The following is a 26,219-nucleotide window of genomic DNA, read 5'->3' on the forward strand; positions in this document are numbered from 1 at the left end:
TTTTAAATGGAGAAACGCGCCTCGAAGGCGTTTGACTTCCGAGGCACCTTCGAAAATGGAAGCATTCACTTCTGGGTGGTTGACGTTTGGGTTCCGAAGTGTTCGACAACCGAGGTTCCACTGTAGTTGTTTATTTCCTTGACATCTGATGGGAGAGCGTTCCACAGGGCGGGTGCCACCACCGAGAAGGCACTCTGCCTGGTTCCCCCCGTGACTTCACTTTTCACAGTGAGGGAACTGCCAGAAGGAAGTTGATGGGAGGTACCAGTAGGACGCGGGTGGCGCTGTGGGTTAAACCACAGAGCCTAGGGCTTGCCGATCAGAAAGTCGGTGGTTCGAATCCCTGCGACGGGGTGAGCTCCCGTTGTTCAGTCCCTGCTCCTGCCAACCTAGCAGTTCGAAAGCACATCCAAGTGCAAGTAGATAAATAGGTACCGCTCCAGCGGAAAGGTAAACGGCGTTTCCGTGCGCTGCTCTGGTTCGCCAGAAGCGGCTTAGTCATGCTGGCCACATGACCTGGAAGCTGTACGCCGGCTCCCTCGGCCAATAAAGCGAGATGAGCGCCGCAACCCCAGAGTCGGTCACGACTGGACCTAATGGTCAGGGGTCCCTTTACCAGTAGGGTACCGAATAGGCAGAGAAGTGGAGAACCTTCGGCCCAACCAATCAGGGACCATATGAAATGCACTTACAATGGTATAAAGCGGGAACTCATCAACCCCCAGATGTTTTCACATGCCAGCTTCCACCATCCCCAGCTACAATTGCCTGATGGTCAGGGATGATGCCCCTTATATCTGCAACTCCACCCTCAAAGTCCCTCCTAGTTCTAATTTCCTTTTGCTTCCCCCCCAGTTTTCTTAAACTGAACTCTAATAACAAACAGGTTTCAAGAAATGAAGAAACATTAGTCGTTTAAAAAAAAGGTACACTGTCACAATTGCCGATAAAAAAGCATAGCGTACAGCGGTGTGATTTACTGCGTCAATAATAACACATGCCAAGAGGAAAAGGGTGTGCAGCCTGTAATTGCAAAGGGCTCCGTGGTCTGAATCAAAACAGGTACATGTTTTTATTTCAAAAAGAGAGATAAAGAAGAACTTCAGACAGCAGTAGATTGAGACAATCGCATAGACGTGTGGGTACCTGGTGATTGTCTTTAAAATAAAATTGGATCAAATGGCAAGCCTTTTTGGCCCCTGAAAACTTCCAGCTTGTGCAATATTTTATTTCAAAAAAAGGTGATTTGCCCAATCTTGGAATACCAAGAATTGGTGCTAATCTTCTCTTCTTCTCTCTCCGTCTTCCGAACCACCCTCCTTCCTCAAAATTGTCTTCCATGTGTGTGAACTCTTTGTCAAAACACCTGAATGGGTTGCCAACTTTCCTGTAAGTTTTAACAACACCTATTAACACCAGATTGAGCCACACTTTTAGCCCCAGCTCCGTGCTGGGAAAATAGCCAGTGTGGTGTAAAAGTCAAGAGTGTTTGTCCAGGACCTCGGAGGCCAGGGTTCGAATCCTCAACCAACCATGAAACTCACTGGGTGACCTTGGGTCAGTGCTTGCCTCTCAGCCTAACCTACTTCACAGGGCTGTTGGGAGGATAAAATGGGGAGGGGGAAGATTCATACATATGCCACCTTGAACTCCTTGGGGGAAAAGGTGAGATATAAATGAAACAAATAACAATAATAAATAAAAGCTTCACTGGCCAGTTGGAGCTCCCCCCATTTTGCTCAAGGCACAAGAGCGGTCAGGCTGGTTTTTAGGGGTCAGTTGGCAACCTTTTCGCTGTCATCGCTGACTGGACTGATCAGCTAGATCTACGCAGTCAGTGTACATTTCAGCTGCCTTCCCATCACCTCCTCTGTCTTTGTCATGGACACAGAAATGTGTGATTGTAAGTTCTTTGGGGCAGAGAATTGTCCTCTCTTTGTCATACAGGTGAAACTCGGGAAATCAGAATATCGTCGAAAAGTGCATTTATTTCAGTAACGCAACTTAAAAGGTGAAACCAATATATGAAATAGATGCATGACACGCAAAGCAAGATATACCAAGCCTTTGTTTGTTGTAATTGTAATTATTTGTCATTAGGCAGGTCAATTATAAATAGAATGTAATTAATGAAATGTAATAGCGATGTTTGTTTTTGTATTATTGTAACTATTTGTTTTATTACTGTGGAATTTCCAAAAGAAAGCATTTGTAAAAATTAAAAGTAAAATAAAAAATAACAAGTTGCGTTACTGAAATAAAGACGCTTTTCGACAATATTCTAATTTTCCGAGTTTCACCTGTATTCTTCAGTAAAGCACAAGGCACACTGAGGATGCCTTTTTAAAATCATGCACCTCCCCCCTCCCCCCCCCGGTGCTTTAAATGCAACAAACTGCCTTTCTGCCACCCCCTTGCCCCACTCACCCTCGGAGCTGCCTCTCCCACGTGGTTGAGATTTGGGACCCTCCGTCACAGGCTCCACGGCTAGAAGCAAAACGAACGGGTCAGTTCAGAAGGCGCAGACGGAACCAAACTTCCTCTCCCCGTCCTTGACGAGTTTCCCCCTCAATATATATTTACGTTTAAGGAAAGCAGATCTAGCTAAAGTGGAACACCCGTTCTCTAAATCAGGGGCAGGGAAACTTGCAGAGATGGAGGGCCGCATTCCATTCCGGATGAGCTTCCAGGGGCCGCATACCAGTAGTGGGCAGGGCCACGGGGAAAATGAGGCGGGGCAATAAATGCAAATTCCACCTTGGTACACTAGACTAGTTTCTACACACAGAGATCAAGGGCATATTCCAGCCAGGCAAAAACATTCAGGGAGGGTTGGGCCAGTGAAGGGGCATGGCTTGGGGAGAGTCTCAGGGGCCAGAGAGTGAGGTCTCGAGGGCCACATTTGGCCCAAGGTTTTCCTATCCCTGATCTCGACTCCAGGTTGGCTTTTCAGAATTTTCTCCCGGTCCTTATTGGAGAAGCGATTGCTGAACAATTCAGGTGTTCATAGGTCTGCTTGTTTCTGTGTCTGGATTATTTATTTTGTTCCCTGTACCGAGCGCGGGGTGGGGAATCCCTGCAGATGCCTATTATTCCCCCCCCCCACCGGCTGAACGAGACGGACAGATGATAGAATGACTCACTGGTTGTCTTGCAGCAAACTGAAACCCGCAGTTTCAAGCAGCGTCCGGGACTGTCTCCGGTGGGGATAGCTGAGGGGAGGGAAAGGACCCAGAGATAAGAGCGGGGGGGGTTTAGAATGCAAGAAAGTCAAACCTCCCAGCACCAAACTACAGCTCCCATAATCCTTTGGGGGAAGTCACAGATGCCATAGCATTGAATGGGTGAGGTTAAGTTCACAGATTATCAGTAAGGGTTCAGAGGAACACCGAAAGCTTAGCCACTGTCCAAACAGGGCTATTATTTCTTAAAACTGGTGCCACCTTGCGCTCCCTGGAGAAAAAGGTGGGATATAAATGCAACAGATAAACACACCATATCTTAAACCCTCCCTGCGGCCTTTGGATCGGGAGCGCAATATAAATTTATTAAATCAATAAATACATTCGAATACAAATAAATACATTTTTTTTAAAACCTCCCCCCCCCAAAAAAAAAGATTACAGAGAGAAATGTAAAAGAGAAAATGCTGCTTCACCCTATCTTATGCTGCAAAACCCAGCCCAAAACTTGTAAATTAAAAGTTTGCCGAAATGGCAAAATGAACTGGGAAGAACAGGGACCCAAAAGAAACGATCTTTAAAAATAGAATGGGAAGAGTTTATAATGGATATACAAGATTATTGTAAGCAGGTTAAAACATTGGCAGGATTCTAAACACAGTTGTAATGTAACAGTATGTATGGATACTTTAAAAAGATTAAAAAAAACTGGAGAAGTAGTGATATGCCAGGCATCCCCAAATTGCGGCCCTCCAGATGTTTTGGCCTACAACTCCCATGATCCCTAGCTAAGAGGACCAGTGGTCAGGGATGATGGGAATTGTAGTCCAAAACATCTGGAGGGCCGAAGTTTGGGGATGCCTGTGATTTGCAGTTGAAAATAGGATCAATAGGGCTGATTGAAGGGATGGGGGGGGGAGGTCAGGAGATTCAGAGTAATTTCGACATTTGGATTCGGAATTGGTTTTGATGTCTGTTTATATTCTTGAAAATCAAATAGAAACTTATTTCAAGTTTGGTGCAGCACTAAAATCCCATCCAGAGCTCTCTCTCAAGAGAAAACCTTGTGCAATTTGGCCCTCGAGTCGACTCAGAACCACCCCTTGCCTGCCAAAGGCCCAACTCACAGATATAGTAGTAGTCCTGGCCCAGCTGAAACTCGAAGCCCAGCGAGAAAGGGGTGAACCTCTGGATCTTCTCCGAGAAGCGGACCGGCCCGTAAGGAGCAAAGGGCCGGTTGCACTCCCAGCGCTTAAAGGCTCCCGGCGTCTCGTAGCAGCCCCGGTAGCCCTCAATGTCCACCATGAGCAAAGTGAAGGATTCTGGGCTCCCGGCGGCCAGCGGCTGCTCATAGTGCGGGCAGTAGATATCCAGGTAATCGTTGATGGAGACCTGAACGGCATAGTCTTCTTCGAGGAATCTGCAAATGGGGAGGAGCAAATCAGTCGGCGGCCAAAGCGATCAGGCGATAGGGAGGAGTTTTGAGCCAGAGGGCCACATTCCCTGCAGGGTAACTTTCCGGGGGGCCGTTTGGCAGGACCATGGTCCAAAGCCGAAGGAGCAACGGCGGTAAATGTTACCTTTGGGAAGTAGGCACTAAAGAGTGGGCAAAGCAAAAGCCAATGAGAGATGTGGCCTGGGTAGAGTCTCGAGGGCAAGATGGGGAGAATATGTTTTTTTTATTTTCTGCGCCCCTTCCTAGATGGGGCACTTTCTGGAAGGAGGAGAACCCGGATTAAAATGAGGCTGGCGTCTAAAAAACAGCAACAACAACAGAAGGATGTAAGTAAGTAAAACTTTATTTATTTGCGTGGCCTACAGGCCATTGCAACAAAGGATTCATATTACATAACCTGGTAAAAAAGGAAAGAAAAAAAGAAAAATGCTATATATGTGTAAAAGGGTGCTTTTGATTAAGTGACCCAGTGCAGTTAGGGGTGCAAAAGGAAGATCCCTAAGAATCAGCTTTCTTTTAAAAAAAAACAACCACCACCCAACAGCAAGCAAGTTTCTAGTTCTCATGGGCAAAATAGGCCAAAAGCACGCAGTGAAAAGAAGGCAGAGGAGCTGCTGCAGAAGAAGGAGGAGGAGATTATCAGAGAGCTCTTTGGAGACACGTCAGAAATTCCATCGGTTGGAGAACACCACGACTCTCCTTTGAGCTAAGGCCGGATGCTGAGAACACAAATGCCAAGCCTTCCGTAATCCGCATTGGCAACCAGTTTGCTCCCAGGCCCTCATTTAAGGTGTGGCCAAAGACTCCTCAAGTTTCCACATCAAAGGCCGGCAACCGGCCAACCTAAACTACAACTCCCACTGCCCCTGACCACTGGGCCATTCTGGCCGTGGGACTGAGGGGACTCCGAGTGCAACAACATCTGGCTCAGGGTGCAGAAATCTTGGGTTCGAGTCTTGCATTAGGTCTGCTGCAGGGATGGGAATCTGTCTCTCTTCTGGTGTTGCTGGACTACAACTCCCATCACCCCCCACTGTTGGCCATGCTGGCTGGGGATGATGGGAGTCGGAGTGCAACAACATCCGGAGGGCCACAGGCTCCCCACCCCTGCTCTAGGCACAGAGGTGCCTCTTGGATTGGAGGCCCAAATACAGTGGTACCTCGGTTTACAAACACAGTTGGTTCCGGAAGTCTGTACTTAACCTGAAGCGAACTTTCCCATTGAAAGGAATGGAAAGTGGATTAATCCGTTCCAGACAGGTCCACGGAGTACTTAAACTGAAAATACTCAAACCGAGGCGTATACATAAACCGAGGTATGACTGTAGTCAAGGGTGATGGGAGTTGTAGTTCAAGAATGTTCCCTCCCCCCCTGCCTTACATAAATTTCTCCAGACGCAGCATTCTGAGCAACATACCATCGCCCAAAAAAAGCATTTTTCCCGTTCCGAAAAAGTAAGCATTTCACAGGTTTGCTGTGGTTTACATGTTTGAAAAGTCCCTGGGGGGAAATGCTGGGATTTTCCCAGTGTTAATTAAATATAATTCACAGCTCCCATAAGGCAGAAAACACCCACTCGTGCGGGAAAAGATGCCTGTAATCTCCTCCCCCCCACCTCCTTCAACATGTTTACCTCTCATCCAACACAGAAATGTGGTAGAATTACTCCCTCTGTCGCTTTAGCAGTGCCTGACTGAAAGCGGCCAAAAAGCAGAGCAGGCACTCGTGCAGAGGGGCAACCAGTGCCGTCCTCCGAGGGCAAGTACGTACTTTATAGCGGCACTGCGCCTGACTAAACAGGCCAGCCACATCTGATTTCAGCACCGAGAAAGCATTGCCTGCCTCAGAAGGATCTTAGGCTAGAGCAGGGAGTCACGCAGGGGGGAAGCGGGCACCCTCATTCTGCAAAAGGGTGCTATCCCTCTCAGGGGAGCTGTGAGGGATTTCTGGACTATATTGCTGCAAGTCCTTTCTGAGCTTGCCCCACAGATTTTATGCAGCTAAAAGGTAAAGGTAAAGGTACCCCTGGCCATTAGGTCCAGTCGCGGATGATGACTCTGGGGTTGGGGTGTTCATCTCGCTCTATAGGCCGAGGGAGCTTCCAGGTCATGTGGCCAGCATGACTAAGCCGCTTCTGGAGAACCAGAGCAGCGCACGGAAACACCGTTTACCTTCCCGCCAGAGCGTTACCTATTTACAGTGGTGCCTCGCTAGACGAATTTAATTTGTTCCACAGGTCAATTCGTATAACGAAAAATTCATCTAGCGAATCCCATAGGAATGCATTGAATTTTTTTTTAAAAAAATTGCCCATAGGAACACATTAATTGAATTTCAATGCATTCCTATGGGAAACCGCGATTCGCCAGATGAATTTTTCACAAAACGAATTCGTCTTGCGAGGCAACCTCCGCTCGAAAAATCTCTTCGTTAAGCGAAAAATTCGTCTTACAGGGCATTCGTCTAGCGAGGCACCACTGTATCTACTTGCACTTTGACGTGCTTTCGAACTGCTAGGTGGGCAGGAGCTGGGATCGAACAACGGGAGCTCACCCCGTCGCGAGGATTCGAACTGCCGACCTTTCGATCGGCAAGCCCTAGGCTCAGTGGTTTAGACCACAGTGCCACCCGCATGCAGCTAGATGCTCTTAATCCTGTGGTTTATTTTACCTCCCTTTTTTTCCAATCGGAGCGGTGCCATCCTGTTTCTTTCGCATTCTTCACCAAAATCATTTGTCTGTAGAAGACTCTTCACAACAAAAAGCTGCATCTAGCAATCCTGAAAAAGTTTCTCTCTTCACACACAAATCCAGCCCTCACGGACTTCTCTTCATCCTAGTATAAAGCCCAAGGTTTGATGATGTACAGGAAAGGACTCTCTCCAACCCCCCCCCAAAAAAAAACGTGAGGGGGCACAGACTTTGCAGGCGCTCCCCACCCACGGCTTCGATCCAGCTGCCCAGCTCTGCTAAACAAGCAGATGTCAGCTCCGATTAATTCACGTGACTGGAAGCAAAAAGGGTCAGCGGGGAGCCCCCAGGGCAACGGGCCGACAGCCCAGCCCCAAGACAAAGGCCCCCCGACTAGGGGTGATGCATCGTCGGGGAATGTGGCAGCCAAAACCCACATGACCCCCCTGGGAAGTAACGGGCATGTTTGGCGGGGATGGTTTCGGTATGTCAAAAACATGTTCACAGGCGGGCATGTTTGGCGGGGATGGTTTCGGTATGTCAAAAACATGTTCACAGGCAGCGCCAGGAACATAGGAATCAGAATTGTGGACTGTCTAGCTCTGACTGGCAGCTGTCCTCCGGGGTTCATGGCAGGAGTTTCCACGGCTCTCGCTGGAGACACCAGGATTTGAACCTGGGACCTTTCCAGTATGCAAGGCAGATGCTCTGCACCTGAGCTATGGTCCATCCGCATGAAACAAAGTAAGATTCTAGTCCTCATGGTGCTAAACAAAGGGCTGATTTTTAAAAGGAACAGATGAAGCTGCCTTATACCAGCTCAACATTGCCTACATGGACTGGCAGCAGCTGTTGAGGACATTCCCAGCTCTTCCTGGAGATGCCAGGGATTGAACCCTGGGTGCCTGGGTGCTCTTTCCCTAAAGGAAAAGTTGCTACGTTTCATGCTTGCCCGAAGGAATCCAAAGTGCCAGAACTCGAACTCAAGGCATGAATCAAACTGAGGGGTATGAAGGGATGCTCAAGTCAAGAGCGCTTCAGCACTCCCAATCTGCATCCAAAAAGCACATCCAAACTCCCGGCCTCTTCTAGAAAAGCACCAGCACCAGCACACGGGCGTTTGCCAGAGCTGCCCTGCTAAGGCCTGCCCTAGTTGCCCCTTAAAAAGAAAGGTTTCAAGCACACCTTGGGTGACACCATTTTAAATTTCCCACAATGCCTCAGGGTGACACTGCCATGGCCACTTGGTGAAGAAAGCAAAACGTACCAGGAGCCACAACCAGAGTTCCTCCTGGCTCCCGTCCGTTCTTGATCTGCTCCTCGCTCGCTCTGAGGTCATCCAGTGAACTTCATGGCGGAGGCCAGGGTTCAAATCCCCCACACTGTCGTCAAACTCACTGGGCATGAGGATTGGTCGCTGCCTCTGAGCCTAGCCTACCCCACAGGGTTGCCAAGCGAGGGCAAAATGGGGAGGGGGAGCCATGTATGCCCCCTCAAGCTCCTTGGAGGGCGTGATAAAATAAATAATAAATCCTCAAGCAGGCGGGAGGCCATCTCGCCCGCTCCGTTGCAAACCACAATCCTTCGATGCCCTCCAGGTGTTGCTGGACTACAACTCCCATCACCCCCAGGTCCTGAGCCACTGCTTTGCTGGAACATCCTAACCAAAGTTTTGTGGTCTTTTGAGGCAGGGTTGTGGCCCTCCGGAGGTGGTCAGACTACAACTCCCATCATCCCCTGGGGCTACTCCACCATGGCAGCTGGGTCCCATGGAAGCCGTAGTCCAGCCACCTCTGGAGGGCCATGGCCCTGCCTCAAAAGACCACCTCTTAGGGCATTCCAGCAAAAGAGCGACTCAGGCCCTGTAGCAAACTTTGCTCCTGTTTCGAAACAGATAAACGGCTCCTTAAAAACACATTAAACAACAACGACGTTCCCAGTTTATCATTCGGATTGACCTGTTTTGTCAAGCTCTTATTACATTTGAGTCTTGGCTTCTTTGGGCGGTGGATGCCTTTGACAGAAGTTGATTTCGTTTCCTCAGGTTTGGCTCCCCGTTTTAATATCCTGCCACATAAGGGCCTCCCGTTATTACAGCACTGCACACACAGCCAAACAGATTAATCTGAAACTAATATGCAAACGCCCGAAACAAACAAAAACAGGAAGGAGACATGTCTTTTAAACGTGACAGGCCTTATTCATCGGTACATCGTCCAGAACTGGTTTGAGGGCCAGCGCAATGGCGCCTTCACCTGGCGGTAAATCGCAGGTGGGGCTTGCCTTCCTCCCTGCGCCAGGAGCTGGTGGTGGCAGCGGTTGCATTACGGTGCCTCGCAGGACCGGGGCAAATGATCCTTCCCTTTCAACATCACGATGCAACGCTCTATTGCCATGGTGATACATTGCGATGTTGGAAAGCAGGTATCGCCCAGCAGTAGACAGAACGTAGCCATCATGGCTAATAGCCTTTGATAGAATCATAGAATCATAGACTCATACAAGGGCCATCCAGTCCAACCCCCTGCCAAGCAGGAAACACCATCAAAGCATTCTTGACATATGGCTGTCAAGCCTCTGCTTAAAGACCTCCAAAGAAGGAGACTCCACCACACTCCTTGGTAGCAAATTCCACTGCCGAACAGCTCTTACTGTCAGGAAGTTAGCATTTTCCTCTGTGAATTTTGCCCAGTCCCCTTTTAAAGGTAAAGGTAAAGGGACCCCTGACCATTAGGTCCAGTCGTGACCGACTCTGGGGTTGCGCTCTCATCTCGCATTATTGGCCGAGGGAGCCGGCGTATAGCTTCCAGGTCATGTGGCCAGCATGACAAAGCCACTTCTGGCAAACCAGAGCAGCACACGGAAACGCCGTTTACCTTCCCGCTGTAGCGGTTCCTATTTATCTACTTGCATTTTGACGTGCTTTCGAACTGCTAGGTTGGCAGGAGCTGGGAACAAGCAACGGGAGCTCACCCCGTCACAGGGATTCGAACCGCCGACCTTCTGATCAACAAGCCCTAGGCTCAGTGGTTTAACCACAGCGCCACCTGCGTCCCCTCCAGTCCCCTTTTAAAGCCATCCAAATCAGTCGCCGCCACTGCCTCTTGTGGGAGTGAGTTCCATAGTTTACCCATGTGCTGCAGGAAGAGGATTCTGTCCTGAAACTTCCTTCATTCAGCTTTGGTGGATTTCCACAAGGCCTACTGTCTTTGCCATTTTTGAGCTATTTTTTTTACGGAAATCGGCAAGAACGATTTCCGCCCAGACAACCTTTCCGACTACAGTATTCCAGGAATGTCGGGGAAATTCCAGGCGTACGGCAACCCTAAGATTATCCTTTTTGAGGTAAGGTGATCAGAACAGTACACGGTATTCCAAAATATGGTTGCGCCATAGATGTCACTCTTCATAACCTTTAACAACAACCAAAAAAACCCAAAAACACACACAAATGGAATTTGGGCATTCAGGAATAGCTTCCAACTTTCCCCTATTGTAAATACAGGCTCGGGTACATAGCAAATCATTACCGACAGTGGATACGACACCCGAATGGGCTGGAATGGCATTTAACCCCACCCGTGCGTCCAAAATTTTGCAGTTTGGCCATGTGGCGAACGAGGAATCCCCACAAGAAAACCACAACTCCTTGATGCGTGGGGAGTGCGCTGCTGCCGTTGTGCACAGATTGCGCAAAAAACCGGACGGATTGGAAATGGCCAGGGTGGAGATCCTGGAAAAGGCAAGGATCGCCGCTCATTAATTAGGAGCACCAATGACCTATTTTACTGTTGTGAAGATCGATGAGATTAGATACTGCTTGCCATCCTGGAGGAATTAAGGGCTCAAGCAGGCGAGTTGCGGGAAAACACGTGGGTTATCTCTTGGCAGCTCCTGTTTTCACTTCATTGTTGAAGTTTCTGAACTGGGTTCTTAACACGCCAAAGAGTTTAAACTGTGGAACTCGCTGCCACAGGAAGCAGCAATGGTCTCCAACTTGGATAGCCTTAAAAGAGGAATGGGCAGATTCATGTAGGACACAGCTAGGGCTGGGAAATATATCAATAGATCATCCCAAACCAGTTTTAAGTCCATAAAATGATATTGGTTTCATATTTTTGACCTGGAAATATATCACAAATCATGATGTTTGCTTGTGTGTGTGCTATGCAAAAATCACAACATGGGAAGAACTGTGAAGCCAGCTAATGATTATTGTACTTGTTATTTTTTTATAATTTATACCTCACCCATCTGACTGAGTTGCCCCAGCCACTCTGGTTGGCTTCCAACCAATATATAAACCAGCCACTCTGGTTGGCTTCCAATATACAGTGGTACCTCGACTTACAAAGGTTTCGACTTACGAAGTCCGCAAACCCAGAAGTATTTTCGCCGCACGTGCGTTCTGCGCATGCGCAAAGCGCAAAATCGCACTTTGCGCATGCGCAAAATGGACACTTCAACTTACGAAGGATTCAACTTCCAAAGAGCGCTGCGGAACGGAACCCCTTCGTAAGTCGAGGTACCACTGCATATATAAAAACATAATTAAACATTAAAAGACTTCCCTATTCTAATATCAGACATTGTGATAAATCAGTTTATCACAATGTTTAGCTGGTGATATATCGACACATCACAATATTTAGCTGGTGATGTATCATGATGTTGAAAACTAGGTACAGTCAAACCTCGGTTCTTGAGCGGCTGTTTTCAAACGTTTCGGCTCTCAAATGCTGAAAACCGGGAAGTAAATGTTCCAGTTTTCGGAACCCGAACGTCCGATGTGACTTCCATTTTGAGTTTCCCTATTGAATTGAGGCTTCCACTTTCAGTTTCCAAATGTTTCGGAAGTCGAACGGTGTTCCGGAACGGATTACGTTCGAAAACGGAGGTTCTACTGTATTGGCCAGCCCTAGATACAGCTCTCAATGCCTACAAGCCAAGATGCCTATTCTCTGTTGCCTCCACGGTTGGAAGCAGAAATGTTTCTGAACATCTGGTTGCTGGAAAGCACAGGAGCGCAGAGGGCTCTTCCTGTACTTGGGTCCCACTTAGAATCATAAAACTGTAGACTTGGAAGGGATCTAACCCCCTGCAATGGAGGAATCCTGCCCACAGCCATCCCTGGGTGGGCTCGAACCACCAACCTTCTGGTTAACAGCCAAAAGCACTGACCCGTTGTGCCACAGGATGCTGGGCTAGATGTGCCCTTCTTGGCCCAATCCACCGGGTCCTTCTTATGATTGGAGGAATGAACCCAGTGCGAGGAGGTGTTGACAATTTGCCAGCTTTTCTGGAGGGGGGAGGATAATCACCCCCCATTTGCTTTTCTCCCACTATAGGGAAAAGATAGAGGACATCAGTATCTTTTCCCCAACAGATGGAAAAGCAACTGGGTGGGGGTGGCGGAGCTTCAACAAAAAGGACCCCGTCCTATCACCGCAACTCTGATTAAATTTTGATCTGGCAGCAGCATTCGAGAAACACACACATACCCAATGGTTTTCACCAATTAGCCAAGAGCACCCGCAGACATTCAAAACAAGCTAGGTCTGTGTTACTTGTTTCGATTATTGGAAATTTAGTCACCCAACTGTCCCTACATCCCATGAGGATCCTAATATGCAGGGTGGGTCCTATCAGTGGTGTGATTTCGGAAGTTGGCTATCCGCTTTGCACTCGGAAACCTCTTACAAGAGTGGAACCAAATTTTGCACAATGGTCTTTGAGATCCAGGACTGAGTTTTCTATATGTCCAGATGCAGTTGGGTACCATTCTGAATCAAGATGGCAGACGGACTCTTCCAAAACTGCACTGATATCTTAGGGTCTCTTATCATTCCCAAGCAACTCGGATCTACGGCTGCCAGTGTATTTTAACTGGGAGGAAAGTCCCACTAACTGCAATGGGACTTACTCCCATGTAAGCAAAGTATAGCATTGCAGCCTTCCTAATATAACACAAAAACCATCCACATGTAAAATGTTCTATCTAAGAAGCATGGATGGGTCTGGAGCTAATTCCAAAAGGCCTCTGGGAAGCAACAAGTTCTCATAGAATCATAGAGTTGGAAGAGACCACAAGGGTCATCCAGTCCAACCTCCTGCCAAGCTGGAAACACCATCAAAGCATTCTTGACATATGCCTGTCAAGCCTCTGCTTAAAGACCTCCAAAGAAGGAGACTCCACCACACTCCTTGGTAGCAAATTCCACTGCCGAACAGCTCTTACTGTCAGGAAGTTCTTCCTAATGTTTAGGTGGAATCTTCTTTTTTGTAGTTTGAATCCATTGCTCCGTGTCCGCTTCTCTGGAGCAGCAGAAAACAACCTTTCTCCCTTCTCTAGGTTTGCTTTGCACCAAAGGTTCCCCGTCTTAAACCCCAGTGAAAAGCCTCCTATTTGAAACCCAGGAGGGCAGCTGCTGCCGGTCAGTGTAGACAGCATAGAGCTAGATAGATCAGCAGTCTGACTTTCAGTAGAAGGCAGCTTTTTTATATTCTTAAGAATGGTCCCCTCCAGATGGGGAGGGGGGGAGGTCACACCCCCCCACCCAAGAACCATGGGAACTGTAGTTTACCCCCTCACAGAGCTACAGTTCCTGGCACCCTTTAAAAACCACAATTCCCAGGATTCTTTGGGGAGCAGCTATGTGCTTTAACTGGATCTAGGCAAAGAGAGGGAAAGGAGGAACAGAAACAGAGGGAAAGGGAACCCCAATTTGGGGTCTGGGCCTCCCCCACTGGCTTCAGGCCTGCCTGCTGCTGGCATGGGTCCACCACACCACAGACAACCCACAAGGGAATGTAGTTCGACAGCAAAAAGCTTGCCCCACTGCCCTGCAGCCCAAAAAGTCTGGCTAGGATTCGCAGCTACTAATGTTTGGCAACCGAGGTGTCAAATTCTCAGATCCGGGAAACTTTCCCCCAAATCTCAGCCGTCTGAGGCTTGGGGGCAGCCCCGGTTTCAAGAGCCAAGGAAACACGCTTCCCCCACACGACAGAGAACCTTGTCTGATATTTCTTCCGGAGTTCTGCAGCTTTATGTCCAGGGGTTTGGGTTTGGGGGGGCAGAGTTATGCCTTCACCAGGTTAACGGCACCTCTGGATTTGTTGCTGTTTATACCTGCATGAGAAAATTTGTAAAACAACAGCAGCCACCTCACAATGACTAAACAGAAGAGCACTCAAAGCCCAGATTAAGAGCAGAGCCAAGGCTGCGAGGGTTTTGCAAGAGAGGGTACAAAGTTCGGAAGCGGGCAAATAATAGGCCCCTTTTAAAATAGACGTGAGAACCGAGAGTTTGAAAAACAGGCCGTGCTGTTTGTCTCTTATCCAGAATCCTCAACCTAGATGTTGGCGGGGTGAGGGAGCACAGGGAGGGGAGGGGAGGGTTGCCACATTCACTCATCACATAGAAACCACCAAAAATGTAGACATGTACATGATGGGTGGGTGGGTGGGTAGAGAGAGAGAAGAAGAAGAAGAAAGTGGGTGAGAAAGTGTGTTCGTGTGTACGAAGAGAAGTGTGTAAGAGTGTGCGTGTTTGCTTCAAATAGCATGGGTGTGCGCATGCAAGCACATAGCTGCTGTAGATTCTTCCAAGCACCAGGGTCTGCACATGTATGCAAGTGGGCATGGTGCCCGCCAGGCATTGTTTATCTACTCCAAACCCTATCACCTTTGATCATTGGCCATGCTGTTTGGACCATCTAGAGCAGAGCCCAGCAAACTTTTTCAGCAGGGGGCCGGTCCACTGTCCCTCAGGCCTAGTGGGGGGGGGAATGAATGAATTCCTATGCTCCACAAATAACCCAGAGATGCATTTTAAATAAAAGCACACATTCTACTCATGTAAAAACACACTGATTCCTGGACCGTCTGCAGGCCAAATTTAGGAGGCGATTGGGCCGGATCCAGCCCCCAGGCCTTAGTTTGCCTACCCATGGTCTAGAGGGGTTGGGAGCTGGTGGCACTGTTATACAGTGGTTCCGCTCCTTCCTCCTGGGCCGTGTTCAGAAAGTGGTGTTGGGGGGATGAGTGTTCAGACCCCTGTCCTCTCACTTGTGGGGTGACTCAGGGTTCTGTCCTCTCCCCCATGCTTTTTAACATCTACATGCAGCCGCTGGGAGAGATCATCAGGGGTGGGGGGTTGGGCTGGGGGTTCATCAATATGCGGATGATACCCAGCTCTACCTCTCTTTCAAATCAGAACCAGTGAAGGCAGTGAAGGTCCTGTGTGAGTGTCTGGAGGCAGTTGGAAGATGGATGGCGGCTAACAGATTGAGGTTGAATCCTGACAAGACAGAAGTAGTGTTTTGGGGGGACAGGAGGTGGGCAGACCATGCCCTGGTCCTGAATGGGGCAACTGTGCCCCTGAAAGACCAGGTGCACAGCCTGGGAATCATTTTGGACCCACAGCTGTCCATGGAGGCGCAGGTCAATTCTGTGTCCAGGGCAGCTGTCTATCAGCTCCATCTGGTATGCAGGCTGAGACCCTACCTGCCCGCAGACTGTCTCGCCAGAGTGGTGCATGCTCTAGTTATCTCTCGCTTGGACTACTGCAATGCGCTCTACGTGGGGCTACCTTTGAAGGTGACCCGGAAACTACAACTAATCCAGAATGCGGCAGCTAGACTGGTGACTGGAAGCGGCCGCCAAGACCACATAACATCGGTCCTTAAAGACCTACATTGGCTCCCAGTACGTTTCCTAGCACAGTTCAAAGTGTTGGTGGTGACCTTTAAAGCCCTAAATAGCCTCGGTCCTGTAGACCTGAAGGAGCGTCTCCACCCCCATCATTCAGCCCGTACACTGAGGTCCAGCACCGAGGGCCTTCTCAGTACTGTAGTGGTGTCCGCCCTGTGGAATGCCCTCCCACCAGATGTCACGGAAATAAACAACTGTCTGACTTTTAGAAGACATCTGAAGGCAGCCCTGTTTAGGGAAGTTTTTAATGTTTGATGCTTTGTTGTATTTAAAATATTTTGTTGGAACCACCCAGAGCGGCTAAGGAAACCCAGCCAGATGGCTGGGGTATAAATAATAAAAAATATTATTATTATTGTTATTGTTATTTGTAGTTTGCAGGGGACCAGGGTTTAAGGCTCTGCTTCGGAGAGGGCGCATGTGAGAGTTGAAAGGGATTTTCTATGTGGCGGGGGGAGAGGCAGCGAGAAAGGGCACATAAGTTTTTGGGAAGAGACCCAGAACGCAACTACTTTTGGTCCTCCCAACCAGGGGCAGAGCTGGTCAGAGCGGCATTCTCGAAGGCAGCAACATGTACCGTCTCTCGCAGCAGTGAGCTGTATTTTTAGCACACACACACACAATCTCAACCGAAGGGTTCTTCAACATTAAAGCCTCAAAAGCAAATAGCTGGCTGTTTTGAAAGATGGAAGATGTAAAACAGGGGCAATGGAGACTGAAGTGGAGTAAAAAGGCACAAGGAACAGAGGGAATTCTCTATGGGAATTTCCCCCGTGCAAATCTGATTGCAAAAAACCCACCACAAATTTATATACTCTCTCATACCTTTTCATTCAAAGCTTAAAAGGGAAACCTACGCCCGTAAAAGGAATATAAAAAATGTACCGTACATACTGTATATCAATATTGTGCTCACACACACACACACACACACACACACACACCAAAATATCCCAAAATATTCAAGTTTTCTACAAAAGTGTTCTGGATGATCCCTTCCACTTTTTAGTTCTGCTCAGAACTAAATCTCACTGAGTTTAATGGGTCTTACTAAGCCCATACAGAGGTAGCATGGCATGAATAGGGCCCTCCAGATATCTGCTGGACTACAACTTTATAATTTCTATAATTATGCTCGGCACAGGGAAAGTGAAGAGCTTTTCTCCCTCTCTCCCGACACTAGAACTCATGGACCTCCAACACTTCGGGACAGATTAAAAAACCCTGACTTCTTCACATAGTTAAACTGTGGAACTCCCTCCCACAAGAGGCAGTTACGGCCACCAACCTGAATCTTGCTGGCTGGTTTTCCGCAGGCATCTAGTTGGCCACTATGAGAACAGGATGCTGGAGTAGATGGCCCACTGGCCTGATCCAGCACGACTGTCTTATTTTCCTATATGTTGAAGTCCAACTATGTCAGAAGGGCACCGTCCTGGCTACCCTTGCAATAGGACTTCAGTGAGTCCCAATGGATCTGCTCTAAGGATGATTAAACCTCAAGGCAATCCACAGTTTGCAGATTTATATTCCTTTCTTAAGAAAAAAGAAATAGTTTTTTAAAGAAAAAAACACGCAATCTCAAACAAAGACTTTGCCTAGGGCCCAAATGAATTTAGAGAGTCTAAAACTGAAATAGGTTGCGGGTAGCAGCCCAAGATTCCTTGGTTTGAAGGAGTAATTCTGGTGTAAGTCCCACTGAATTCAACAGGACTTACTCCCAAGTAAGCATGGGTTCCCAAGGAAACGTGCACAGAATCTCAGCAAAGCAAGGAATCCCTTGGAATGTAAACTGCTCCTTTAGTTGCTTCCTTAGGCAGGCACTCAAATGTTAACATCTAAAACTCTGAACGCAAAAGAAACATAAGGAGACTCCATCCCACGCCAGCAATTTCAATCCCAAAAGCAGTCAACCAGAGGCTTTCAGAAAGCTTCTAGAGGTAGACTACTCCAAAACATGTAGGCTCCATTGAGGCAAACAGCCAGTTAAATTACCGGTATCTCCGCCCAAACTTCAAACCTGTACAAATTTACATCCAAGAGTTTCAAGCTGTACCTGTTAGAATGGTTACTCAAAAGGAAGTTCAGCAAGTTTGGTGGGGCTTATCTCCAGGTAAGTGGGTAATGGTCTGGTATAGGAGCAGTGTCATTTCAGGCTGGGGAGGTGGGATGTGCACCTGATTCAACATTCTTTGGTACAAAACTATCCTGGTACTTAGAAAGCTAGCATCTCAGGAGAATGGGACAGGGTTGGAGGTTTCTGCCTGACACACTACATTTCTAAGTGCAAAGGGTTAAAAATAAATATTACACATCCCTAAGGCCATATTCACTCCACACACTTTTTAAGCACTACCATACCATTTGAAAAAAAAGTCATGGTTCTCCTCCCTGCCAATTTTTTTAAAATAAAAATAAAAATAATGGGTACTGTATTTTGAGAGTTGTTAGGAAACACTATTCCCCTCCCTGAGCTATAACTCCCAGAGCTCCTTGACGGTGAAACCGCTCTGAGAATTGTAGCTCTGGGAATATAGTAGCTCCTCTCAGCACCCTGAACAAACTACAGCTCCCAGAATCCTTTGCAAGAAGCCATGACTGGCACCACAGGGCTTCAAATGTAATTCATTTAGTTTTGATGCAAGCTGTGGATAATATATACATATACATCTTAGAGACAGATTCTGGACAGACGAAAGGAAGTGCTTTTTCTTCGCATGGCTCAGAGTTAAGCTACGGCATTAGCTATCCCAAGATGTGGTGAAAGCCACCAACTTAGACAGCTTTAAAAGGGGATTAGGCAAAATCCTCGGAGGAGAAGGAAGTCTATATCGATGGCTATGAGACAGGATGGCTGAGAACTACCCCCGGGATCAGAGAACAGGGTGCCTCTCAATACCCGCTTGCAACAAGCAAGGAGGCTTTCTGCCACATTCTTGTTTGCCCCCCAGGGACTTCCTAGAGACATCCACTGCAGAAACAAGGGTGCTGAACCAGCCAGGAAGCTGCCATACAGAGTCAGAACACTGGGTCACCTGATAGCTCCATACTGCCTACACTGACTGGCAGCGGCTCTGGAGATTTCATGGAAACAGAAGGGACCAGAAGGGTCATCTAGTCCCCAAGCAATGCAGGAATCTCTGACACAACGTGGGCCTCGAACCCGTGGCCCTGAGATTTAGAGCCTCATGGTCTACTGCAGGGGTCAGCAAAATTTTCAGCAGGGGGCAGTCCACTGTTTTTCAGACCTTGTGGGGGGCCGGACTACATTTTCAAAAAAATAAATAAAAATGAACGAATTCCTATGCCTCACAAATAACCCAGAGATGCAATTTAAATAAATAGGACACACTCCACTCATGTAAAAACACGCAGATTCCCAGACCGTCCGCGGGTTGGATTTAGAAGGCGACTGGGCTGGATCTGCCCCCCGGGCCTTAGTTTGCCTACCCATGCTCCACTGACTTGAGCTATTAGGCAGAAGAAGAAGAAGAGGAGTTTGGTTTTGATATCCCGCTTTATCACTACCCTAAGGAGTCTCAAAGCAGCTAACATTCTCCTTTCCCTTCCTCTCCCACAACAAACACTCTGTGAGGTGAGTGGGGCTGAGAGACTTCAGAGAAGTGTGACTAGCCCAAGGTCACCCAGCAGCTGCATGTGGAGGAGCAGAGACTCGAACCCGGTTCCCCAGATTACGAGACTACCGCTCTTAACCACTACACCACACAGGGCTCTCTCTCTCTCTCTCTCCCAGCCCTACCTGGAGATGCCAGGGATCAAGCTTGGCCCCTTTTGCAGGAAAATCAGGTGCTTTATCGCTGACACACTCTGTCGCATTTCTTCTAAAACTTAACTCAAGATTCTAGTCCTCATGGTTCTGTGTTAAAGACTCTATGACTAGACTATTTAGAAAGTGGCCTCATACTGAGTCAGAGCATTAGGTCCACCCAGTTCAGTATTGTCTACACCAGGGTTTCCCCAAACTTTGGTCTCTGGCTGGTGTTTTTTTTTTGGACTACAATTCCCACCATCCCTGATAGCTGGGGATGATGGGAGTTGTGGTTGGGGGAAAACAGCTGGAAACTGAAGTTTGAGAAACCCTGGTGTACACTGGCTAGAGAGAGTTTTCCAGGGTTTCAGACAAGGGTCTCTGGCAGGCCTACCTGGAGATACCAAAGGTTATACCTGGCATGCAAAGCAGATGCTCTAACCACTGAGCTCTACAGCCCTTCTTCCTCCCATCTGATCCAGCAGGCAGGCCCCTATGGGACGTTCACACCAGTGTTGAAAACTAGCCGGGCGCTAGGCACATTTGGCTACTGGCACGGGTCCAACTGCAACTACGTGGAAATTTCTGGGGAGCCAGGTTGGCGACCAAGTTTTAAAACCTCTTCCTTAGTCCATAGCTAATTCCGTTTCCCATTTGCCTTTCTCCTCCTTGCACACCGGGACCAGCCGATCGTTGCAAGGGCAAGCAATGTAGTTGAGGTCACAGAATGGTAGCGTTGGAAGGGACCCCATAGGTCATTTAGCCCAACCCGCTGGCGAACAGACATCCCGTGAGATGGCAACTGCAACCTAGGTTGAAGGTGGCGCTTAGCTTATGAACCCGAGTTTCTAACACTGGTTCACACCCTGCCCGTGGCCTGGATGGGCCTGATCCTGCAGGGACTTAGTAGGACTTAGTGAAGGAGGGCTGCTGCCTCCAGCCTTCCCATTGTGGCATCTGGCTGGCCAACGTGGGAACAGGATGTTAGGCGAGATAAGGCCTTTGCGAGATAAGGCCTTTGCCCTGATCCAGCTTCTGTTGTTCCACCTGCAGGGCATACTTAGTTTGACCCCCATTCTTGCGAAAATGAGTGATGGGGGGGGAAGGAGGAATAAAAGTGCAGATTTAGAGGTACCAGAATCAAAAAACAAAACGTTAAACTATTCCAATATGCTGTAACTGTGGCGAGAATATTAATTGCACAAAAATGGAAACATGAAGAATCACCGACAAAGGAAGAACGGACAGTGAAATTGATGGAGTATGCAGAATTGGACAAAATGACGGGAACAGCGGGACCAGAAATTCATCAAAGATTGGACCAAATTTGCAGATTATTTGAAAGACAATTGCACTCAATTGAATACGTTGGTAGGACTGCGAGAAGCTTTGTAAGATTTTAAAAAAAGGAAAAAGTCATTGCAGTATGGAATTTTAGTGATAAGTTAAAGCGTAATAATTTAAGGCAGCGATTGATTTGTGAAGTATAAATAATAGTAATGAATATTAGAATATCATAAGGAGGGTTTGATGGAAGTCAGGGCGCTAAAAAGCGGGAATAATGTGATGGATGCTATTATTGCATGTTGAAAAATTAATAAAAAATTATATGGCAAAAAAAGGGGTGCAGATTCAGAATGTACAAGCTGGCACAGTCGGGGAGGGGGTCTTTCCCAGCCTCCCAAACTTCCTTCAGAGCTCCCTCTCACCCTGCCATCCTTCCTCGGGATTTATAATTCCAATTGGGCCGGCAGCCAGCTCCCCCCTCCATGGCACTCCCAAGGCCGCTCTGGCTAGGCCCAAGACCCGAGCGCCAACTAACCTGACTCTCCCACGCCAGGGAAAACAAAACAAGCAGGAATGTTCCCGTGTAACTCTCAGCTCCCACCCTCCTTCTCCGTGTCCCGTGCCCCCCCACCCCGCCAGGCAGACTCGCCCCGACTCGCCCCCTCTGCCTCCCCGGGTGGGCCCCACCGAGGAAGGAAAAAGGAAGATAAGCTTGACAACAGTAAAAGGGAGAGAGAGAGTGAAAAGGAGATTAGTACCAGGTCCTGGGCATTGCCACACAGCACAGAGTGCTTAAAATTGTGCTGAGCTGAGGGCGCCCCATTCACAAGGCCCAAACTCAACCCTGGGATTGATGGCGGGTGGGCAGAGGTGGCTCCTGTGCATGTGCAGAGTGCACAGCAGAAAAGCAAAGGGGGCCTTCCAGAAAGAGTCAGCATTGCTCAACTCAAATGCGTTGAAAAGCCAGATTTGAGAAGTCAAGTGAGCTGGCCTTTTCCAATCTTAGTTTTTATTTGTTATTTGTTTGTTTGTTTGTTTTCAATTTGTTGCTTCTCTCTCTCAAGGAAAAATGTGACATGGGTATCATTCTTTAGAGACACCCAGAGTTGGCTCTTCCCCTTTCTCATTCGTGGGATTGTAAGAAGTTGGTCCATCTAGGTCAGTATTGTCCACACTGGCTGGCAGCGGCTTTTCCAGGGTTTCGGGCAAGGGATATTCCCAGCCCGACCTAAAGATGCCAGGGATTGCCAACCAGATGCTTTGCCACTAGACTCCAGGCCTACGAGCCCTTGCCATAAAATAAAAAATAAAATAAAGATCCCAGTCCTCATGATTTTAAACAAGAACCTAGGAAACAGCCTTCTACGAAGTCAGGCCATGGTTGTACTTAGCTCAGTATTGCCTGCACGGACTGGCAGAGGCTCACTGGGGTTTAGGGCAAGGGGGAGGGTGCCTTTTCCCAGCCCTACCTGGAGAGGCTGAGGATTGAATCTGGGAACCTTTGCAGGCAAAGCCCAGGCTCAAAGACAGAGCGCTGGCCCATCCCCTAAAAATAAATCAAGACTCCAGCCCTCATTGTTCCAAATAAAGCACTGATTCACAGGGGAGCACAGGAAGCTACGTTACTCCTAGTCGGACGCTTGTTCCATCTCTAGGGCAATACTGTCTTACAATGACTGGTAGCAGCTCTCTATGGTTTCAGGCAGTAGGGAGGGTGTTCGCAGAATCACAGAATTGTAGAGCAGGAAGGGACCCGAGGGTCATCTGGTCCAACCCTCTTCAACACAGGAATCTTTCGCCCAACATGGGGCTCGAACCCACACAACCCTATGAGTCTCATGCTCTCCTGACCGAGCGAAGAGCCTTAAACTACCCCAGACTGGGGAAAAGAGGCGGACTGATCCTGGCATGGCAGAGCCCCCAGATAGTGAATGCCTGTTAGGGGTCACTTTTGCCACCGGGATGCCAGAAAGCTCTCCCCCAAGCAACTGTCGGCAGGAGAAAGGGCAAACATCACCCACAAGAGAGGTCCAACAAGCAAGGACAGGCACCCAGGCCTCCGGGCATCTGTAGGGCACAAGACCGGGCAAGACTCTCTGGGAAGAGAGAGAAAATAGAGGCCAAGGCAGCAGTCAGGCCTAAAGAGGTTCCGCCAACCCAGCCAAACTCTGCCACCAATGCCACGCCAACCTAAGAAAATGTGTTTTTTTAAAAAAGCCTGGCAGACTCTCCTGCCAGGTAGTTCAAGGGGGAGACACCCCCTTCCTCCCCACATTAACTGGATGAACAAACGGCCAGCTGGGGGGCGGGGAAGAGAAGAAGGGGGGCAGAGGCGAATTTTTTATGGAGGGAGATGGGGGAAAGGGGGACGGCACCTGGGAGGCCGCCAGACAAAGAGATGCTGAGCGCGCAACATGAAGCAAGCTTGGAAAGGGGAGGTGGGGGAGGAGAGGCAAGCCCCTCACCCATTTCTTTCTCTCCCCCCCTCCCCACAAGTCCCACCCCACCGGCCTCTTTAACCAAATCCTGCCCAGGAAAAAACGCGTTTAAGAAGGGCCTGGGGCGCGCGGCGGCGAAGCCTTACAGGATCTGAACCCCATTTTTTGGGGGGGGGGGTAAGAGACAAGAAGGAACAAAGTAGGGAATCTGCACCCCTCTCTCCCGTCGAACAACAGCAAAAAAGAGTCCCGTCCAACAAACCGCAAGCAACGATCCAGAAAACTTGAGGATCTAGGTTGTGGGAGGAGGGGGTGCACGGCGGCAAAGGCCCCCCAGGGGCGCAGGGGCCTGGAGGTGGGGCAGGCGGATGCGTTTCTGGGAGGGATCGGGGCGCAGGTGAGGCCTAAACGGGGATCGAGCAGGGATGGGAGCCACTGGATCTCTCCCTCCCTCCCCGTCTTTCTTTTCTTTTTTAAAAAATACTTTTGGTGCGGCTGCGTTACCTGTGGTTGCTGGCGTTCCAGTAGACGCTGTGGCGGAGGCCCCGCACCTGCTGGCCCAGCAGGGCCCCCCAAAGCACCAGCAGCAGCCCCCAGGGGAGCGCCCCAGCCGGGCGCATCGCTCCTCCGCCGCCGCCCCTGCCGAGCCCCCGGTCGGGGCAACTGGACGGACTGAGCGCGCTCGATCGGCCGGACTAGGGAAGCCGAGCGAGGGGAGGCGAAGCCAGCGGGGGAGAAAGTGGTGCCGCGGCCACGCCCCCAATCACGGCCAGCTCTAACTTTCCACCAATCAGCGGCCGGGGCTCGGCGCGGAAAGTAGCAACTCGGAGCAAAGGAAGAATGAAAAGAAAGAAGAAAGGCGAGGGGGGAGGAGGGAAGTTCGGAGTGTTAACCCCTCGAGGCCCGCGGCGCTCCGAGAAAGCCCCCTTTTTCTCTACATCTCTCGCTTCATTCGCCCGGCGGAAGTCTGGATGAATATGGGCGGGAGGGGTGGCCAACGTTGTCGGCTCGCCTCTGCTCCGGTGCTTTCGTGCTCGACGGGCAGATATTCCCGAGCGTGGCACCCCTTTTTGGGGGTGTTTGGTGCGGGGGGGGGGGGAGAACGCGATTTCGGGGCATCACCCCCCCACACACACACATATACAGGGGTGCCAACTTGAAAAATAAATAAATGGCGGACCAGGTAATCGATCACAAGACGTGGCACACGAGCACCATTGGTATGGCAATGCCCATCAACTTTGGGGGGGGGGCGGAGCCCTCAAATATTTGGGGGGGGAGAAGGGGCCTCTGGGGTCCTCCTTATTCCTCCATCCCTTATTTAAATCGTAATACACCACACCTCGGGATGTAGCCTTTGCGGCTACTGTATATCGATTCATGAGAGGAGTAAACCGGGGGGGGGGGGGAATCCATACCTGCTCCCTTGCAGGATATCTCTGGAAGAGAAAAAGCTAAGGAGTAAACCCTGCACAAATCCGGAGTGGAGCCCCTAAAACAGTTGGGTGGGTGGCGCCTTGTATGGCTCCTTCCTGCAACTCTTGCAGCTAAGCTGGTGCCAAACGTCTTGCTCTGCTTTCCTTCGGGAAAACGGCACCGAGATGGGGGTCTTCTTGTCTGGGCAGCCCAGGACCTTCATGCACATAAACCATGTGCATAAACTTCCATAAACCAGGCCGCAATGATACCTTTCTACGCCCCCCCAACCCAATTGTCCTCCTCATCAAATCATCATTTTATCACCACAGGCGTAATTAATCCTCCAGGCCAAGCGGAAAATTCGGAGTGCTTTTGAGACTGGTCCTGAGCACAACATATTGGAGTGTTTAGTGTGATTTAAGTTTCTTCTCTCTTCCACAGGCCCAAACTCTCAGCAATAATTGAGCCGTGCGTGTCTGTCTGTCTGCTCTTTTCCCTTCTTCCTCGACTCCATTATAGTACAGTATGCAGCAACCCCATCTTCTGTTACTGGGGAAGCTGGGCTGGGGTCTCCTTCCTCGCATAAGAAAGTAAGAATAAGAGCCTACTGGATGAGGCCCAAGACCCATCTAACCCAGCATCCCATTCTCACAGGAAGCTCACAAGCTGGTCCTGAGCTCAACAGCTTGCGATCACCAGGCATCGTTTTATAAACGTTGATCGTGTTGTGACTTATTTGCCTTTTCCCTCAATTAAAAAGTATTTAATGCTGCGCTACTTTTTTCTAATAGGGGAGTCGCTCCTCGATAATTTTGCTCCCCTTTTTCTGAACCTCTCCCTGCAGCGCATAACTCGTGTCCCCCTCCCGTTTTATATACAGGTAACTTGCTGATTTTGCCCACGCGATTGCAGGTTTGCACGGGTGGCGGGAAATAAATAAGGAAATGGGAAGTGAAAATAAATTTAAAAAGGGAAGGAATTCACCATTCACCACTCTCTTTTAATTATTCCCACCTACCCATATGGGGTTTCCTTGCAAGGATGGGCTGTTCCAGAGATTATTGGGTTTATGAGTTTTTGCACTTAGGTGTGGACCCCCGGAACAGAACCCCTGCATAAGAGGCGAGTTAATCTATATTCACAAAGCAAGAAAGACATATACTCTCATTAGGAGTTATGGCAAAGATCAGGCATCCCCAAACTTCGGCCCTCCAGATGTTTTGGACTACAATTCCTATAATCCCTGACCACTGGTCCTGTTAGCT

General features: G+C 49.0%; 2 protein-coding genes across 3 annotated transcripts in view; both read right to left on the reverse strand.

The window, feature by feature from the left end:
* Positions 1 to 24,251, reverse strand: part of EFNA4 (ephrin A4) — a 29,474-nt gene extending 5,223 nt beyond the window's left edge. Inside the window, exons 1-4 of the mRNA XM_035098619.2 lie at positions 24,040 to 24,251; positions 4,310 to 4,602; positions 3,144 to 3,212; positions 2,428 to 2,487 (exon numbers count right to left, since the gene is read on the reverse strand). Coding sequence (XP_034954510.1) covers positions 2,428 to 2,487; positions 3,144 to 3,212; positions 4,310 to 4,602; positions 24,040 to 24,155 — 538 coding nt within the window. The 5' untranslated portion in view covers positions 24,156 to 24,251. The remainder of the gene's footprint in view (positions 1 to 2,427; positions 2,488 to 3,143; positions 3,213 to 4,309; positions 4,603 to 24,039) is intronic.
* The window catches only part of ADAM15 (ADAM metallopeptidase domain 15), a 365,789-nt gene that overhangs the window by 290,514 nt on the left and 49,056 nt on the right, over positions 1 to 26,219 (reverse strand). The window lies entirely within an intron of this gene.

This window comes from Zootoca vivipara, chromosome 17 (assembly GCF_963506605.1).
Source record: "Zootoca vivipara chromosome 17, rZooViv1.1, whole genome shotgun sequence".
Classification (NCBI taxonomy): domain Eukaryota; kingdom Metazoa; phylum Chordata; class Lepidosauria; order Squamata; family Lacertidae; genus Zootoca; species Zootoca vivipara.